This window comes from Urocitellus parryii, chromosome 9 (assembly GCF_045843805.1).
Source record: "Urocitellus parryii isolate mUroPar1 chromosome 9, mUroPar1.hap1, whole genome shotgun sequence".
Taxonomy (NCBI): Eukaryota; Metazoa; Chordata; class Mammalia; order Rodentia; family Sciuridae; genus Urocitellus; species Urocitellus parryii.
Window position 1 is genome coordinate 120037654 of NC_135539.1, and position 21237 is coordinate 120058890.

The 21237-nt window shown below is 33.1% G+C and overlaps 1 protein-coding gene across 1 annotated transcript in view; it reads left to right on the forward strand.

Moving 5' to 3' along the window:
• The first annotated feature begins 363 nt into the window (after window positions 1-363).
• The window catches only part of Zbtb41 (zinc finger and BTB domain containing 41), a 51103-nt gene continuing 30229 nt past the window's right edge, over window positions 364-21237 (forward strand). The window contains exons 1-7 of the mRNA XM_026401501.2: window positions 364-391; window positions 1020-2253; window positions 7695-7902; window positions 8605-8674; window positions 10458-10605; window positions 16576-16705; window positions 19826-19921. Coding sequence (XP_026257286.1) covers window positions 1137-2253; window positions 7695-7902; window positions 8605-8674; window positions 10458-10605; window positions 16576-16705; window positions 19826-19921 — 1769 coding nt within the window. The 5' untranslated portion in view covers window positions 364-391; window positions 1020-1136. The remainder of the gene's footprint in view (window positions 392-1019; window positions 2254-7694; window positions 7903-8604; window positions 8675-10457; window positions 10606-16575; window positions 16706-19825; window positions 19922-21237) is intronic.

A 21237-nucleotide genomic window follows, 5' to 3' on the forward strand; every position in this document is an offset into this window, starting at 1 on the left:
GTCGCTATCAAACCTCCCGTCTTCCGTTCCCCTGCCGCAGCAAAGCTTGCAGGATTCAATCACCCGAGGCCACCCAGCCACCAAGAAAACCCGGAGTAATGGATCAGGGGAGTAACCAGTGTTCCCAAAGCGGCAGAGGAACCGACGGAGCATGCGTAAGGAAGGGTGCGCGCGCGTGCGCATTGGTTCGCGCAGGGGCGCGCGCCGTCGCTCTGGGCGGCTTGGAGGCTGCGCGCGCGGTTGACGTGTTCGGTGGTTTGGAGGCGGCGAGACTCCGGGAGGGGAAGGAGCAGCGGGGAGGGGGGTGAGGTGGGTGGCTGAACCCGGAAGTGGGTAGGCGCTGGAGCGAGCGCGCCCAGAGTGGAGTCAGCGGGGGAGCCCTGGGTTCCCGGTAATGAATCTGTGGGGCGTTTGCCTAGGGATACTGGGTGGGAAGGGTAACGGGTTTCTGGTAGGCGAGCGCATTCTCCACCTGGCCCGGGCCTTGAAAGGCTCTTTTGCTTATTTTAGTCGTCCCTGTGTTTGACCCCACTCTTCTTGCTCTGAGCCCCTTCTGGGGCCGTCTCCTGCCGGGTGGTTTTGGGAGAGGGACGCGTTAGGTCTGTGAATAGCTGTGCATTGCCCCGCATAAAAAAGCATGCTAATGGAAAGACTCGGATTTCGTGGCCGCGACGGCCTTATTGTCACTATTTCAGCGCCCCCAAAACATGACTGCAGCCCCCTTCAACCTCCATCGTCAAGGATCTTAGAACTCTCCCTCTTCTGTCCAGTTATTTCCACCCTGTTCGTAAATCAGGCCTGGAAGGTGTGCTCTTGCTTCCTTTAAACATTATTCTTTTGTTGGCTGTCTTTTCTAACCTGGCCCTCCTTGTTCTCCGCCCTAAAATCTTAGCCACGAATGAATGTGAGTGTGACTTGATGGTAACTTAGTTATAATTTAGGAAGGAGCTGACAAATGCCTGTGACTGATTTAAGGTTGCTTTGCCTGAAGTTATTTTACATGATTCTTACTTTTGCAGACCATGAAACCCTCAGGCACCCCTGTCCAGAAGCTGTTGTCCAAGACAATCTAGTTTTCCTTTATGAATCTCTTAAGACACTTATGAAGTTTCTTGTTCTGAAATTGCTGTACTGCAATGAAGAAAAGGAGAAAGGTTACTTCAAATCTTGACGAGAAGATCCATCTTGGCTATAAAGATTCTTCGGAAGGAAATGTTGCAGTGGAATGTGACCAAGTGACCTGTACTCACTCTACAGAGAGACCTACAACTGAAGCTCTGCACTGTTATCAGGAACTTCCTCCCTCTCCAGATCAGAGAAAGCTTTTGAGTTCTTTGCAGTATAATAAGAATTTGCTCAAGTATTTAAATGATGATAGACAGAAACAACCATCTTTCTGTGATTTACTTATCATAGTAGAAGGAAAAGAATTTAGTGCACATAAAGTAGTTGTTGCTGTTGGCAGTAGTTATTTTCATGCCTGTTTGAGCAAAAATCCAAGCACTGATGTTGTCACTCTGGATCACGTAACACATTCAGTTTTTCAGCATTTGCTTGAATTTCTTTACACATCAGAATTTTTTGTGTACAAATATGAAATACCTCTTGTTTTAGAGGCTGCAAAATTTTTGGACATTATAGATGCAGTAAAGCTGCTAAATAATGAAAATGTTGCCGCTTTTCAATCAGAGCTAACTGAAAAGTCATCACCAGAAGAAACACTAAATGAATTAACTGGAAGATTATCAAATAATCATCAGTGCAAATTCTGCAGTAGACATTTTTGTTACAAAAAGTCTTTAGAAAATCATTTGGCTAAAACTCATAGGTCCCTTTTGTTAGGGAAAAAACATGGGTTAAAAATGCTGGAGAGAAGTTTTTCTGCAAGAAGATCAAAAAGGAATCGGAAGTGCCCTGTTAAGTTTGATGATACCAGTGATGATGAACAAGAAAGTGGTGATGGGTCAGACAATTTGAATCAAGAAAGTTTTGATAAGGAAAAGTCAGATAAAAATGATTCTGAGGATCCTGGAAGTGAATATAATGCTGAAGAAGATGAACTAGAGGAGGAAATGTCAGATGAATACTCTGACATTGAAGAACAAAGTGAAAAAGATAATGAAGCAGAAGAGGAACCCGAGGCTGGTGATTCTGTAGGAAGCATTCACGAGGGGTTAACTCCAGTAGTCATTCAGAACAGTAACAAAAAAATATTGCAGTGTCCTAAATGTGATAAAACATTTGACCGAATAGGTAAGAAAACTTTTGTTTCTTATCACTTACTTTACATGGATATTTAAAGGTAATAATTGGAAACTGAAGTTTGAAAATAAAGAGTGCTTAAGTAGGGAAGATAATTTTCTTTTCACTGTGTACTTTATCCTATTATTTTAAATTTGTTGTGATTCAGGAATCATGTTAAGTATTTATATTACCCTTTATTTTTTCTTTGTCATGTCCTAATAGGTAATAGATTATTAGTTCATGTATTTAATATGAAAGATACCAGAGAATCAATAATTATCATGAACAGCTTTGATTTATATTCCAGTTTTGAAGATGAGTGCTAACTTGAGTCATTACAGAAAATGTAATTGGATTATATTTAGTAATTTGTTTACTGTTTTCCCTTTGTACATGATGATAAATTATAAATATAGTCACCTTTCTAGTGTTTTTTAGAATTAGAATGTTTTAAATTAGACTAAAGTGAAGAATAAAATTATACTGTAATTGAATAACTTTAGATAGATAATTTAGGAAGTACCCTAGTTATTAACACTAATTATTATAAAAATGAATAAATCAAATTTTTCCCTTTTAAAAGAGTATGTAGGAAATGTGGTCCATAACCTGAGGTTTTATGTCAGTGCATATTTAATTTTGAGATGTCAGATATTTGCTAGTAAAGCAATTTTGAAGAAGTCATATAAACTATTTAATGCATACTCTTTAATTGAAGTAGTTAAGCTATTTACGTGTAAATTGAAGTTATGAAATTGTGAAATATATTCTATCACACATAATGATAAGAACATAATGAATTTAATCTGAGTTTGTTTAATATGTTCCCAGGTGTATTATACTTTTGAATTATTATGTTATTGATATAGGTGGAAATTGGTTTTATAAGGTATTAATCATTTGCTATCAAAATATAGCTACAGCATACAGTAGGCATTAAAGTAGTAACTTTTTGCTTTTTATAAAGTTTTTTGAATACATTATCTCTGAATCAGAATACTTTTGATAATCCAATTTGGCAATTATTTATTAATTTTTTATTGTGAAGCTGTATGCCAACATGAATAAAATAACTTTTCAGTCAATCAGAAGAGCTCATTACAAGACACTTGTTAAAGTCAGGCTAGATATTTGCTGTTGAGAATTAACAAAGTTAAAAGAACGTATGTATTTAGGAAAGAACAGCTTTTTGGGGTTTATGTACCTGAGAACATTTCATCTTTCTAATGGATTCTGCGTCTTTGACCTTTGTACCCTTAGCACATGCTTCCTGTATCTACTTTAATTGACCTAATTTCACTTGGAGATGAGTGAGCAAGGGTCAGTTAAAACATGCATTGTAGATCCACCACATAGATCTTAAATTGTCCCATCAAACACACTAGGCCTGTGAGATACTTTCTTAGAGAGGGATTCTGGATTGCAATACAACTGGGAAACTATATAATAATCTGCATTAATTCTGCAAAATTCTATAAACATAAGCTATGGTAATGTCTGACTGCCTGGGTTTTTTTTAATTCAAGTCTTGGGTGATTTACTTAGCCTGTCTATGCTTTATTCTCATAAAGTGAGAGAATGCTAATATGATGCTCATAGTACCTTCTTATTGGGGTTATAATGGGGATTAAATTCGATATTTCTAGGAAATCACTTATTGTACAAAATTTATGTGTTCAAGGAATTCTGGCTGCTATTACATACTTACTGAGCCTCTAAACTACCAAACACAGATAAACCAATAGGAAATGATATATTCCCTGTCCTTAAGAATCTTAGAACATGATGTGTACATGCAAAGAGAGGATCATATGATAATAATTATTAAAAGATAATTTTATGAGGATAAATACAGAAGACTCAGGGAATCAGGAGTGGTTTCCAAAAGCAATGATATTTGAGCTAAGACTTAAGAAATAGGGAGAAGTTTTGAAGGCAGAAGGATCAATGTGTAAAGGCATTAAGGGATGTTGATTCTGGAAATTGCTAAAGTTTGTCTGGTTTCAAGATGGTCAGGGAAGCCTAATAAAAATGATAGGAGATGAGGACTGGCAAGTAAGTGGAGGTAAAATTTTGAATGGCTTGTATTTGAATGGCAGATGAGTTTAGATTTTATCTGATGAAAAAAACTTGATGAAGAAAATGACAACCTTTAGTAGTTTTAGAAAGATGCTGACTTCAGTTTGGAAAAGGAAAGACTGAATGAGAAAGTTTGGGAGACAAGAAGGAGCATGTTGCCAAGCTCTGGCACACGCCTGTAAGCCCAGCAGCTCAGGAGGCTGAGGCAGGAGAATCATGAGTTCAAAGCCAGCCTCAGCAAAAGCAGCTCAATGAGACTCTGTCTCTAATTAAAATACAAAGTAGGGCTGAAAATGTAGCTCAGTGGTCAAGTGCCCCTCAATTCAATCCCAGTAACCAAAAAAAAAAAAAAAAGGGGGAGCATGTAGCAGAGGACTAGAAGCATCAGTGCTTGGACTAGATGAGGGCCTTGGGAATGAAAAGTGGATGAGGGTAGAGCAGAGTGATTTGCTGAATGTAGACAAAGTAGATTGGTGATGGGTAGAATAAAAAGAATATGTAGAAGATGTATCCTAAGTGTGTTACCATAGCATCCCCAAAATAGTTCAAGGGCTACCTTCCAGTCATCCTTTTCATATCACACTTATTCCTTTCATGGAATTTACAAATGTTTGTTGTTATTTTAAGCATTTCATTCAATTGTGAATCTGAAGCTTATGCATTTTATTCTTGGCTAGTATCCTTTATAATATATCCGGTCATTTTAAATTATGAGTTTTCAGTAAGCACTTGCTTTCTTGAACTAGGTTGAGAGGTGATGCCTGGCTTTACATTGAACTTGTAAGAAGCCAGTTAAGCTTTCTTATCAGCTTCTAACTTGGCTGCCTTGGAGTGGGTTTATGAGAGATGAAAAGCTCTGAAACCTGCTGGAACCATTAGCTCCACAGTGTATAATTTTATAAATTGATTTCATTTCTTTGGATCTCTTATCTTTTCTGATATATTTAATAGTTGCTTGGAGTAAGACTGCTGATCCTGTTATATCATTCCTTAGGCTACCAGCTGTCCTTTTCTCAGGGGATTTTCATGCAAATAAGAGTCCTTTGACCTCTTCCCTTACACTAAAATCCTAGTGGGTAAAAAAGCAAAAATAGCAAGATGACATATGGGGTGCAAGAGAAAATCTGGATAATTTATCTTTCCTAGACAGAACTCAAAGTTTTCCTTGGATTAAACTCACAGTATCTTCTCGAATTTAAAAATAAATGTTTTTTAACACCCTCCCCCCTTTTTTAATTGAATGTGACTTTATAGTCCATCCTGACAAAGATTACACTTGGTTCTTAAAGAAGAGTTATAACAATGGCTTAATTCTCTAATGCCAAGTATTTTAATTACATAGTTTTTAGGATATGGTACATGAATAGATATTCAAGGTACAATTTAATGTTTAACAATATTTTATATTATATATATGTCTTACATATGTGTATGTGTGTGTGTGTGTATATATGTGTGTGTGTGTGTGTGTGTGTGTGTATAATTAACTAATTTGGTGATGCGTCTCTTTGCAAAAACTGCATGCAGATTCTGACAATGATAATTTTGCATGACCCATATTATGCAATAAATTCTGAACACCAGGACAGATTTGTTCCTGGAAGTGACACTATTTTTTAGTTGAAACTTCAATAAATTTGAGTGAACATTTAGATTTTATACATTATTGTTGAATACCCCCACACACAAATACATACACCCCTACCAATTGCTTTAAACATGAAATTTATTTGGAGACTTAACTTTTTCCCCCATTAGCCTCTAAAGATAAACCTAGATACACCTCCTTTGAATCCATCATTTTCTCATGGTTTTCTCTCTTCTCTTATTCAGAAATTCGAATTCATTAAGCTGTAATAGGTCCTGCAGTGATTATGTGCATAAACTTTGAATTAATAACTTAAGCATAGAGATTTTTAATGTCATGATGAATTATTTAAGTTTCTGTATTTTCATTGATCTCTTGTCTTTGCTGAATTTATTTAAAATATTTTCAAAAGATCATTAGATTTGTCTATTTTGGCTATTTCAGTTTAATTTTCTATTTTCTTTTTCTTGCTTAAATCTTAAGTCTCCTGGTCTGTAGGAAAATGGAAGCTTTATAGTCAAAATAGTTTTTATTTTTAATTTGCCATTTTGAAAGTTTTAATATTTAGCTACATTAGGTTTAATTTTTTATTTGAAAACAAGAAAAAACTTCTTTAAATACAAGGAAAATGCTACTAATCTAATATAGCATCATAGAAAATAAAGATTGGTGCAGTTTTTCTTATGAAGTTACTGTTCCTGTTCACTTGCTAATACAGATGAGATTTAAGCATTAGGAAGTTGATTAATTATCTTTCTGTTTTTTAAGAATCTGTACTAGACATGCACATTTAATCCCCATTTAAAAAATGTTCCCCCAAAACACATATTAATCATTTAAATATCAGATGTATATTCTTGATTTGTTTTACATACTTTCCGAAGAGTTTGTATTTACATAATCTTAAAAGTCAGTTTAAGGGCTGGAGATATAGCTCAGTTTGGTAGAATGCTTGTCTTGCGTACACAAGGCTCTAGGTTTAATCCCCAGCACCACAAAAACAAAACAAAAAACCCCATCAGTTTAAAAAAATGATATGTGAAAACTTTCATAATCAAATAAAACTTTTTAAAAATTCCATATAGTGACTCCTGTCCTCGTCCAGCATTAGATCTGATCCCTTAAATACAGTAGGGAAAGTAGTGGAGATAGGATATTTATATTTATGTGTAGATGGGAGGGTGTGCCCTAGAAATGGCAGAGAGAAAACCGAGTTACTAGATAGTGTTAGTAGTGGCAAGTGGAAAAAGCAAAGTCCTTTCAGTGCTGTCAGATGAAACCCTAGTTTGATCTATTATTATAGCACATACTCAAATCTGTTATAATTATTTATAACACATAATCATAATTAAAGATTTATATTTGAGGTATACCTACTTGTCCATACTGTGACTAGCAATCCATATAATCCATATGATAATAATAAAAATAGATTGTTATAGTGCTTACTTTTATACTAGAATGCTTTAAGTTTTATCTGTGTATTAATTCATTTACTTCTCACAGCCCCATGAAGTATTATTAACTTGGATACAAAAAGGTTAAATTTTTTCTGGCTTTCTTGAACACAGTAGGGGAAGTGGTAGATGTTGATTATTAATATACATGTATAAACGGGAGGGTATGTTTTAGCAAAATGGCTGAGAATTATTTAAATTTCTGAAATTGAGGATTTGGGTGTATATTTAATTTTGCTAAATCATGATGTTTTATTCCACTGTCAGATTTCATTCACAATGTAGCAGATGTGCTCAATTTAATTTTAATTTCTCTCTTTTGGTAGGGAAATACGAAAGCCACACCCGTGTACACACAGGTGAGAAGCCCTTTGAGTGTGATATTTGTCACCAGCGTTATTCGACAAAGTCTAACCTAACTGTTCACAGAAAGAAGCACAGTAATGAAACAGAATTTCATAAGAAGGAGCACAAGTGCCCTTATTGTAATAAACTTCATGCAAGCAAGAAGACTTTAGCAAAGCATGTTAAGAGGCAAGTATTATCTTGCTTCTATTATATACAATATGGTGCTTTCTAATGTAAGCATGTAGTAAACTAAAAATAGTCAACTAAAAATATCTATGAAAATGCTTATCTCTAATTCTTTCATTGCTTAATATTTTGCAGACTACAGATTAAGAAGAGCAAATATTAATTCATCCAAGTTTTTTGTTTATGGTATTGAGATAAGTTTTTTTTGATGTTGAAACAGGAATATAGTCTGTAACAGGTTTTAAGGTAGAGCATTTGATTATGTTGTTTTCTGTTTTGGGGTTGGATAAGAATGTCTTCAGAAATATGTGGTTTTAGAATTATAAGAATTTGCTTTACATATTTAATGTGTGAAAGATTGTAAGAAAATATTTAATTATTGCATATTAGCTCTAAAAATAAATTTACTGAAATGTGGAGTAAAAAAGTGTAATCAGTTACTTTGCAGGTTATTTATAAATTGCTAGGGTTCCTGAATATTTTTAAAATATGGCTAAATTTTTTTTTATTTCTGCATAAACTGAGGTTTAAGAATAACTTTGTTAAAAATCATGATGATAATCTATATTCTTACCAGAGATGCCTATCACTTTAAGAAAAAAATCAGTGCCTGATTCTTGTAATTACAGTTAGTGGATTTATATATTATATTGACTTAACTAGTATCATCTTTTCCTAATAATTTTTATTTTTCTTTGGTAGATTTCATCCTGAAAATGCACAAGAATTTATTTCCATCAAGAAGACTAAGAGTGAAAGTTGGAAATGTGATGTAAGGGTTTTTAATTTGTATTAGAAATACAAAGTAAATATAACGTTGCCTTTTGGGAAAGAAAGGTGATTAGGTTTTTTTGTTTGTTTGTTTTACAATGCTGAGAATCAAACCCAGGTCCTTGGGTGTGGGGGAGTTGCTCATGCTAGGCTAGATTTTAAAGTAACATAACTGAACTTATCCTACTTTTAGTATCTTTCTTTTTTGTAAAATTAGTCTAGTGGTTTTTATAAATTAATCCTGATGAGTTAGTTTTGGGTGGTAGATCTGATTAGAAATCCTAGTTTTTATTGATACTGAAATCACTATACCAGGTATTTACAGTTGGGTATATCATCTATGACATTATTTTTGCAGAGTTGAAGTGTTAGAGTTGCTTCCCCCTGACTCCCACCCATTTGTGGTTATCTGTTGCTGCACAATAAACCACCTTAAAAATGTAGTGTACTTAAAACAACTATTTTGTTGTATCTTACCTTTTTGTGGGGCAGGAATCCAAATTTGGGGCAGAGCTTTGCTAGGTAATTCTTCTGTTTTACATGGTATCATTTGAAGTCATTCAGTTGTTTTTAGGTGATTGTTTTTAGGTGGTGATTGGACTGGTTTGGTTTGGGGCCATTTCCAAAGTGACTCAATCACCTGGTTGGCAGCTTGGTGTTTTCTGACAACTAGGATTTCAGCAGGAATGCACCAATAACCTAGAGCCTCCTCTTCTTTTTCATTAGATTACATCAACTTCCTTCTTGTATAGTATTTGGGTTCTAAGACTGATTATACTGTGTGTTTTGAGAAGCCTAGTAAGAACTACAAAGTTAGAGCCTAGCCTCAGAAGTCACATATCATAACTTCCACAACAGAAATCATCATTCAAGGAGTCATACAGCCAGGGCAAATTTAAGGGGAGGGGAATTAGACTTCATTTTTTAGTGGCAAGGAATTTGTAGGAAAATTTATTCTGTTATACTCCTGAAATATTTTTTGAGTATTTAGATGAATATGTTTAATATGTTGTATTGTTATTTTTCTTCTTTATAACAAGGATTCAATTTATATACATAGCAAAATTCTCAGTATTCTCAGCATTTCTCTGATTTCTGTTTCTAGAAATTGAATTTTGTTATTCGAATCTACATAAGATGATGTCTTCCCCTTACTAAGTTCATCATCTGTGGCTATAAAATGATGATATTGATAATTATGTCTACTTCATAGGATTATTGTGAAAATTAAATATATTTTGTAAATTAGCCTTGTGCTTTATGTTACATGTTGTTGCAACAGCCTCTCTTTCTCTTTTTTTCTATTTCTGATATATGTTACATTTCTTTAAGAGTTGTATTTCTTTCTGATCACTTCAAGAGAAAAATTTTGAAATTATTTTTCTGTGATTTCTTGTTCATTTTTCAAATCAAATATATGGCAGCACTGATAAAACTTTTTTATTCCCGATACATAAATTGTTTAAACTATATATTGAAATTAAGAATTAAAATATATGTTGAATTAAGAAATTACTGTCTAGAATTAAGTAAAATTATTTTATAGCTCTATTAAACATATAAGGAGTTGAAACTCAGTTAGCTTTATAGCTGATACAAAATCATTTCTTGGAGTAATTCCTCCAAAGTTTTTTTCCTTCACATAATTTGATTGTACTTTTGGTAAGTTTTCTGTTTGTAGAAATTTCTTACTTGAATATATATATATATATTTTTTTCTCATTATGACCTTGTATTTTAGTTTTTAATTAAGGTTTCCTTGCACTTTATATACATTCATTTAGATTTGTAAGAAATCTTTTACAAGAAGGCCACATTTGGAAGAACATATGATTTTACATTCTCAAGATAAACCTTTTAAGTGTACCTATTGTGAAGAACATTTTAAATCAAGGTTTGCACGGTTGAAGCATCAGGAAAAGTTCCATCTGGGTAAGGAAGTTAATTTTTTTTAAAGCACCCATGGCAATTATTGATTATTATTACATCATGTTGGAGGGGACTATTGAAGTACTCTTTTTTCTTCTAAAAGTGCCTATTTTTTAAGTAATTATTTCCCATTATGCCCCCTGCCACCACATATGCATAACATCCCCGTTATTATCATTGCCCAACAAAGTAGTATATTTGTATAATATGAACATCCAAGTTTTGGTAGTAATGAAAAAAGTTGCTATGAATATCTATGTGTAAATTTTTGTGTGGACGTTAAGTTTTCAATTCTTTTGGGTAAATCCCTAGCAGCATAAGTACTGTATTGAATGGTAAGATTATACTTGGTTTGTAAGGAACCACCATCATCTCTCTTCCCAAGTGGCTGTATCATTGTACATTTCCACTAGCCATGAAAGAATTCCTGTTGCTTCACATCCTTGGTATCTGTTAGTCAGCTTTTCATCGTTGTGACAAAATATCTGGGGGAAAAAAAAGACCCAAAGAAGGAAAATGTTATTTTGGCTTATGATTTCAGAGGTTTTAGCCCATTTTCATCTGGCTCCATTGTTTTAGGCCTGTGGTGAGGCAGTACATGATGGTGGAAGGGTATGGTAGAGCAAAGCTGCTCACCTCATATCGATTGGGAAACAGAGAGAGGAAGGGACCAGGGACAAGATATATCCTTCCAGGGCATACCCCCAGTGACGTGTTTCCCCCAGTGAGGGACCACCTATAGTTTCCACCACCTTCCCAAAATGCCATCAAATTAGGAATCCTTTCATGGGCTCATCCACTGAATCATGATCCAATCATATTCCAAAACCCCAATGCTAAACACTGCTGTACTGGGACCAAGCTTTCTTTCTTTCTTTTTTTTTTGAATTTTTTTTTTTTTATTGGTTGTTCACAACATTAAAAAGCTCTTGACATATCATATTTCATACATTAGATTCAAGTGGGTTATGAACTCCCAATTTTTACCCCAAATACAGATTGCAGAATCACATCGGTTACACATCCACAATTTTAAATAATGCCCTTTAATAACTGTTGTATTCTGCTACCTTTCCTATCCTCTACTATCCACACATGAGTCTCTGGAGGACTTTCTAAATGGTAACTATAACAACAGAATTTAGTATTGTCAGTATTCTGAATTATGGCCATTGTAATAGGTGTTTAGTGGTATCTCATTGTTTTAATTTATGTTCCTAATTGCTTATGATGTAAAGCATCTTTTTATGTTTATTTGCTATTTGTGTATACCTTTGGTGTGATGGATGTCTACTAGATCTTTGGCCTGATTTTTAAAAAAAATTTTTTTTAAGTTGTAGATGATATTTTTATGTGGTGCCTTACATGTGCTGGGTAAGCACTCTACCACTGAGTCACATCTCTGGCCCTTTGGCCCAGTTTTTGATTGGGTCCTTTATTTTATTTATTGTTGAGTTTTGAGAGTTCTTTGTATATTTTGGATAATATATATAGCCCTTTTTGAAATATTTCTTTTAAAGTATTTCCTCCCAATCTGTGGCTTGTCTTCATTATCTTAACAGTATCTGTCACAGAAGAAATTTTTTATTTTAATAAATCCAGCTTATCAATACTTTAGTGGATTTGCCTTTGGTGTTATGTCTAAAAGCCATTGTCAAACCCACAGTCATCTAGGTTTTTGCCACTATGTCTTAGAATTTTTATAGTTTTACATCTTACATTTAGGTCTGTGATTCATTTCAAGTTCATGTTTGCAAAGACTCTAAGGCTTATGTCTAGACTAATTTTAAAAAAAAAAATTGCATATGGTAACCAGTTTTCTCAGTTGTGTAGCATTCATTTATTTGTCATATCAGTTGATCATATTTATGTGACTCTGGGCTCTTTTATGTTCTGTTTGTGTAATTGTCTTTTCATCTGCCAATACCATACTCCCTTGACTTTATAGTTAAGTCTTGAAGTAAGTTTTCTAACTTTGTTCTTCTCCTTCAATATGGTGTTGGCTATTCTGAATTTTTTTCCCTCTACATATATAAACAGGAGAATTTGTTGATACTTAAAAGAATAATTTGCTGGGTTTTGATTGGGATTGCATTAATTCTTGGGTCAAATGGTGAAGAACTGGCATCCTCACAATATCAAGTCTTCCTGTCACTGATCATGGACTATATCTCCATTTATTTAGTTGTTCTTTGTTATTTTTTTTGTTGTTCTTTGATTTTTTTACATCATAAATCATGTTGATGTCTACTCATTTTGTTAGATTTTTTTACCTGTTTCATTTGGGGAGACTGTTGAATCACTATTAGTGAACTTTGGATATTAAATTAATGAAAGAAAGTTATACTGATTTGGAGGAGTACTGTATATACTGCAGTTCCCACACATTAGTAAATGTGATGGTTTTTATTTTGGTAGCAAATGTGTTCAAGGTCATAAACAACTTTGTGGGTTTTTTTGTACCATGGATTGTACCCAGCCACTGAGCCACATCCCTAGCCCTTTTATTTTTTATTTTGAAACAGGGTCTCATTAAGTTGCTTAGGGCCTCACCAATTTGCTCAAATTGTCTTTGATCCCCCAGCTTCAACCTCCCGAGCTGCTGAATTACAGTTACATGCCACTGTGCCTGGCAATAATTCATTCTTTGATTATTGAATAGGTTGGGGTGAAGCATTTTTATTGTATAAAACACTCATTTTTCAAGGAATAGTGTAAACTTAGCATATGTGAAATGAAATACTGTACTTGATGAATTTTTTTTTGCCTTATGCCATGGCCAAGGTGGAGACCATGGTCTAGATGGTGGTATAGTTTGATAAATTATATAATTAATCCCCAAAACAAATTATTGTCATCCCAGGGGGAGGCCTTTATCCTATCCTATTGAATGTTTTTACTAACATAAGTAAGAATTCTTTACAGTAAATAAAAATAATGCAGGTAAGTAGTTTTACACATGGTATAAAGCTGGCAGGGGTACTTAATATACCTAAAAATAAAAATATATTAAAAAATAAAGCTGGTTGTAGTGGCACATAACTGTAATCCCAACTACTCAAGAGACTGAGGTAGGAGGATTGCAAGTTCAAGTTCAGCCTAGGCAATTTAGTATGATATCCTGTATTTTTCAAAATAATTTTTTTTTTTAAAAAAGGGCTGGGATATAATTCAGTGCCACAGTACTTGTCTGGCATGTACAAATTCTGATACTGAAAAGAAAAAATTCTGGATGTTATGAAATAGGTCAAAACAAATAAGATTAGGAATAAATACAAAATGGTAGACTCATGGGAATGATCTTTTACTCATTGAGTCTTGAAAAAACATAACATGGTGGTACATGATCCAAATTCCTCATATTATAGATGGGCTTAATAGCAAAGGCTTTTTAGGCAAAGGCACAGTGTAAACAAATAGACTGACAAAAATCAGTATAGTGTTAAACTATGTTAATAAATGTGTTTTTCAGAATTAGGATATTAATAGTATAAATGGTTTTGGATATTGACAAATATGGAGAAGGGTAGTTTTGGTGATATAGGATCTTAAAGTCACGTCATTAAAAAAACTGTTGAAGTACCTGAAATATTTTATTTTGAGAAAGAGAATCTTCCTCTCTCTTCAGATACTTTCAAGGGTTTATCATACAATAAGGCATACTTAATCTTTGTGATTCTAGTACACAAAGCTGGTTTATACAGAATTCTTTTTCTATCCTAACCCTCTCCAAGTTGCCTTTGCTAAATTATTCTTTAATAGTATTTCATCTGAGAAATTCTAAGGAATCATCATATGGAAATAGTTTTTGTAGTTACTAAATCTGTAGTTGGAGACATGTTCATAATTGGAAGTTGTATGTGAAAAACTCTTTTAGACTTTAGTACCAGGAAAAATAGTTTTCTCTGGGTTTTGTTTCTTTTTGAAATGAAAAACAATTATTAATATTTTTTGTAGAAACATCCTAGCAAAACTTAGTAAATTGTATAACCAATGTATTTGCTTCTGCCTCTTTTTCCTGTTCCTGATTATTACAACATTTATTAAATAAATGACTTAGTAAGTAAGTAAACATTTTAAGTACTTTGGGTGGAAATTCTAAGATACAAGTTTAGTTTTACTACCAATTATTTATTAAGTATTAGAACTTACAAATTAAAGTAATTGTTTTGTGATAATTACTTTCCCATCAATGAAAGCATCCTAGTACATAAGCATATGTCAAACTGGGCAGATGTTAATGTTGTTTACAGAAATTCCTATAAAGGGATTGAACTAGAAAAATTTTCAGGCTTATTGAAAAGTTATTTTTTTTTCTTTTTCTTTCTTTTTTTCTTTTTTAGTTGTTGATAGACCTTTATTTTATTTATTTATACATGGTGCTGAGGATGGAACTCAGTGCCTCACACATGCCAGGCAAGTGAGCCACAGCTCCAACCCAAAAGGTTATTTTTCTGTCATGTTTCAGCATATATTTAGGAGAGGTATTCCAGTTTACGAAGTAGTAAGGTTTAGCTAACCTGCTAACTAAAGTTCACTGAGAAAAATATCCAAGGGAAATACATTGTAATAAATTTTTATTGAATAATTGCTAAATATATGATTAACTTTGTGTTAGAATCTGGGTATATTATCCCTTCCAAGTTAAATTACAATATAATGGATAGCCAAACAATTAAATTAATCACTATGTTATAACACTGTGCTCAAACAAATATTTTACATATGGTTAGTTAGTTCATATGATTTTTTTAGAGAGAGAGAGAGAGAGAGAGAGAGAAATTTTAATATTTATTTTTTTTTTAGTTCTCCGTGGACACAACGTCTTTGTTTGTATGTGGTGCTGAGGATCGAACCCGGGCCACATGCATGCCAGGCGAGCGTGCTATGGCTTGAGCCACATCCCCAGCCCCAGTTCATATGATTTTTAATAAGAGTTGACATTCATTACGAGAAAAACGTTAACCCATTTTGTCCCAAGATTTCAATTTTATAGGTGTAGGACACCTATAAAAATTTAAACTTATCAACGAATATACCACTTAAGGTAACTTTGAAATAATATTTGAGTAATATGTTCATAGAATTGAAAACTTGGGACTTAAGGGGTAATAGGCGTGGCATGATGTGGAATTGAAGTACCAGATTTCAAAGCCAATATGCAGCTTTCTTGAGTTGTAACTCTTGTGTTTCTTTTCACATTCTTTTTTAAAATACTTTATTTTAGTTGTAGTTGGACATAATACCTTTATTTTATTTTTATGTAGTGCTGAGGATCGAACCCAGTGCCCTGCATGTGCTAGGTGAGCGCTCTACTGCTGAGCCACAACCCCAACCCCCCTTTTTCACATTCTTTATCTTCCTTTGAACTTGCCATTGAGTGGAACTTATTCTCTCCAGTTGTATATTTGATAAAATCATGGTGAAATTTGGAATCCAGCAAAGGTCAATATTACTATGGCAAATTTGGGTTTAATTTTGTAGGACTAAATAGAAATGTACCACAATATTTTAAGTCTACTTAGTATCAATAAAAACTTGTTATTAGGAACAGCAATGTATTTCCAAATTGTGAACCCTCCAAAAAAAAAAAAAGTTTTTTATCTTTTCAAAGTTTTTTGTTACCTACTTTTCACAGATATTTAGTAGGTGGCATTTTCATTTGGTTCAGCTTGATTTCAAATTAGGAATTAGGAACTGGCCATTTTAATTTATTAATACATTAGTTCATTCAGCATTAATTATGTCTATTACTTAACAAATCCTCTACTTGATTCTAGGATTGTGGAAATGATTGTCACTTGCTTTCCAGGAATAACAATCTAAAAAAGAAGAAGAAAAAAACTATGAACCAATAAGTGTAACATATTATAACATATGCACTGATAGTGGTAGGCATAAATGTATAACACACCTACTAAATTTAACTTAGTGTCTCTCTTTGAATGCATACTATTCTTTCTTTTTTTTAAGGTCCTTTTCCATGTGATATATGTGGACGTCAGTTCAATGACACTGGAAATTTGAAACGCCACATAGAATGTACTCATGGTGGAAAAAGAAAATGGACTTGCTTTATTTGTGGAAAATCAGTACGAGAAAGGTGAAGATTTATCTGCATACACAGACAAATTTTAGCACTTTTATGTAAAAAATAATTATTATGAATTTGGCTTATGAAGTGTAGAGTAACTCAAGACACAAAATACCTGAATACTGCTTTAGTTTAAAATATAAAGAAAAAAGAAGAAATTATATGAAATATTGTAGCTAATGATTTGGAGCTAGGATTTGCAGGTTTAGATGATTGATTTAACTTAACATTTCATTTGTTTCTGAAATCCCACTAAAATATATTAAAGGCATTATGTTTGCTTTTTAAAGACATTAAGCTACAAAGAGAAGAGAAAGATAACATGGCAACTCAGGTTTGAAAGCTATATAGCAGGTGAATCACTTGTAACTGACTTAATACATCTAAGAAAAGACAAATCCCAAAGTACCAAGGGAAATGGAAAAAGCCTAGTTTGTCACAGAATCCACACAAGGTATAGGAACTAGCAGTATTGAGTACCACTGGAACTCTAGTGAAGGAGAGACAGATCAAAAGCACTAGAGTAAATACTTTGAAAGTTTTTGAAGTTAGATCATTAGATTCTTTTCCATAGACCCAATGTGCCATTTCTGCTGGGCATCAGCCCTTTTCCCAAAAGAGGATTGCAGGACTAGAATATGCCACAATGTTATATGATTAAATGCCTTGTGAATGTTGAAAGGAGTAAGCCCTAGGGATTCTTCTGCTAATATCTTGTCCCTATCACTGAATCATGAGCAGATAGTCAAAGATGTAGAGGAAAACCTTTAACATGGAAAATAGATTATAGCACAAACAGAGGGGGTGGGAAAAGGACTGTAAGGAAACAGATTATGAAGAAAGAAGAAAACTTTTTTTTTTAAGTAAACAATTACTAATTGTTTCCCTACTTGAAGATTCAGAATCCATTATATAAGGGTAGGATACTGTAGGAAAGGATCACTTAATAAATCTCCTAGAAATTCAAAGCACGATGGCCAGAGTATAGATATCAATTGGAGAGCTAAAGGATAAATAGTGAAGGAAAAAAGGTACAAAAATATAAAAAATAAAGATGAGAACATTAGAGGATCGGGGAAATCTAGCATCTGAATAGGAACTTCAGAAAGAATAGAAATAACATAGAGGGCTGGAAATTTATTTTTAATAATGCAAGATTATATCCTGAACTGAAGAATATCAATTGCCAGATAGAAATGACCCAGCAGATGCTTAGGTCATTAGATGAAAATATACATCACTGATATTTCAGAGCACCAGAGACAAAGAGAAACTTTTTATATGCTTTTCGTTGGGTAGGGTCACTGCATTGAATAGAATTACTTGGACTTTTCTCAACAGCAACACTAGAAGTAAGATGATGTAATAGTACTTTGAAAATTTGGAGAAAAAAAATAATCCCAACCTACAGTTCTTAAAAGAAAACATTTGCATCTGAGAATAGAATTTGACACGTTTTCATGGTGTTAAAAAATAGCTTTTAATGTCCTATTTCTCATGAACTAATACAGAGTGTGTACTACCAAAATGCAAGAATAATCTCACAAAGGGGAAGACAAGGGCTATAGGAAAACAAAGTTCTAACATAGGAGACAAGCAAAGGGCATTGACAGGAGGATAGTACATGAAAATACCAAAATGTCAGATACGTAACATATGCAATGTGTAGTCCATATTGGTATTAGTGTGGTCTAAGACTTGTTGAGGGTTGTCATTGGTTAAATTACTTGCTAGCATTTTTATCTTTTAACTAGGAGAACAGAATACTAGAGGAGGTCTGGTTTCTTGCCTCTATTCACTCTCTTTAGAACTTCTGTATGCTAATGTTAATTAAGGATATTTAATTTCTTCCACAGAAATGTTATTTTGGGGCTATCCTCAGAATAAAACAACAACAAAAAGGGAATAATTATTTCTGAAGAGGGAGTAAAAAATGAGATTAAGGAGAAGCTTTAAGTCTTAATCTGCACATGTACTTAATGCTATTTTAAACAATACATGTAAATTTTATACACTCTTCAGGATGTGAAAGTTTCATAGTCTAAAGCAGTGAGAAATGTCATTTTCTTAAAATAATAGATGGATATGATGGAGGTATAGTAAAATCATTATAGTACATTATATAAAATCATTTATAGATAGAAAAAATATAGACTATTGTTTGGGCATAAATTAATTTTTCTACTAATAGTATTTCTGTAAAAATAAAAAGTAAGCCAAAAGAAAAACAAAGATAATTCTATCTTTTTACTATAACTACTTAGAAGGTAGGGGTCTGGTTATTTTGGGGGGGTATTTTCCTCAGTGCTGGAACTGTTACTTGTCAAGTGTTGGTGGTCCTTGTAGAAGTGCACCATCTGCTGGTGGAGCTTGACTTTCATTTCATATTAAGCCTTTTAATGAGACTGAAATTAAAAAACAAACTACTATTGACAGCTAAAAGCCTGCAAGTCTCAGTTGCTTTTCATTTCCTTTCCTCTTGTAAATAACATGTCCATGTTTACTTAGCACATTAGTATGTGGGAAAATTCTGAATGTTAGAATTTCAGGGACTGCTGGTTGTGGTTTACTTGGAGCTGTAATGGTTACACACTAGCCCATCCAGGTCAGTGGGACTGGAAGACTTAGGAAGAGCAAAAATTATATCCTTTATATAGGTTCCTTTTATACATCACCACCTGAAAGTCAGTAACACCTGTATTGTTTTCTTTGCCTTAAAATATCTAACAAGTAATGAGCACACATTTGGAAGGAAAAACTGATAAACTGAATTCCTTAAATATTTTCAACCTTCTGTACTAAAATCCACATAAGTTTTACCCAATTCAGTAGTGATAATTGAGCATTTTTTACTTACACTTCTTTAAAGTGTGCTTAAGTTGTATAGTTAAATCTGTAAGCAACCAATAACAAAGAATGCCACAATCAGTGTTTTTAATTTATTTTTAATGAGAAAGACATAACAAGCATATTTGTATACTGCTGTTCAGTAGAGAGTAAAAATATTGTAGGAAAAAGAATTGCTATATTATCTCTGGCTTTGTATACCATTCTATTAATCTTTCTGGAAATTTGTAGTATATACATGGGTATATAATAAAACTTTAAATTTATGTATTTTTAACACAGAACTACTTTGAAAGAACATTTGAGAATCCATAGTGGAGAAAAGCCTCATCTTTGTAGTATTTGTGGACAAAGTTTTCGTCATGGAAGCTCATATAGGTAAGTAAAGCTATTTTTCCCTATGTGAGGTAAGATACAATTACATCTCCATTTTATTTATTTCTTATAATGTTTTTTGTTGAATATTTCTAAACATATGTAAAATTGTATAAAAAGCTTTCTGTTCTCTACAATTTTTAATATTTATTAGCATTTTAAAAGATTTATAAAGAATATTATTAAATGTTTCCTCATTGCCAAATTTACTAAAGGTTTTACTAAGTTATTATTTTAATATTTATTCATTTTTCCTTGAATAAGAATTTATTTGGAACCTTTTTGTTTCAAATTTGGTGTTGTTTGTTTGTTTGTTTTTGCTTATGTTTTTGTTTGCAGTACTAAGGATCCAATCCAGAGCCTTGAGCATGCTAGGCAAATGCTATATCATTGAGTTACGTTCCCAGCTGTATTTCTTCATTCTTCATTATACAAGAATATCTTTAGTATAAAAACATGGCAAGTTTAAAACTCTAGAATTCTCAATTTTATGAATGAATCTCTGACCACATTTGAAGTTTATGAAAATGTTTTTCTAGATATATAACTGCTTTTTGGAAATGCTTGTATCATTTTAATTTTATGATTGGTTTCTAGAATTTTAGTCATAAGGCTTTAGTGTTTACACTTTCATTTATTATTTTCCTCTTAAATTTAGACAGATTGTTTTTCCTTTAGATGCAGTCCAGTTAGATTACTGATTTTAGTTATGGTAGAATCAACACTTATTTTGGCAACTTGAATGAGAAATCTCTTCATTTTACTAGGAGATATATATATGTATATGTGTATACATACATATATATATATATATATATAAAATGTGTATATATATATATGTGTATACTGTATATGTGACAAAAGATAAGAGTGTGTGTGTGTGTGTGTGTGTATATATATATATATACACACACATTGTAGGTATATATAATAGATTGTAGGGATAGAAGGATTCAAGTTAAATCAACTTTAATAATCGAAACCTTTATAATCTGTGTTTGAATGACTATAAAAGGAGTTCCATTTTCCTCAACTAGTGCAAAGAGTGGTAAAGTGTAATTTTCATAATGTTGAGTTTTTTTATAATACAATAAATTCTGAACTATCAATTTATAAGTGGTATCACTTGTCTTCTGGAATAGTACTAATCTTCAGTTATTTGCTGTGTTATTTGCTATTATTATTATCATGTGTTTAGTCACTTGTACAGTTATTCCATTTGTCTGATTCTATTCCTGTAATATTCCTCCTTTCGATGTTTCTAAGACTTGGCCAGTCAGATAACAACCCCAGATATTTGGTAGATTCATGAAATAGAT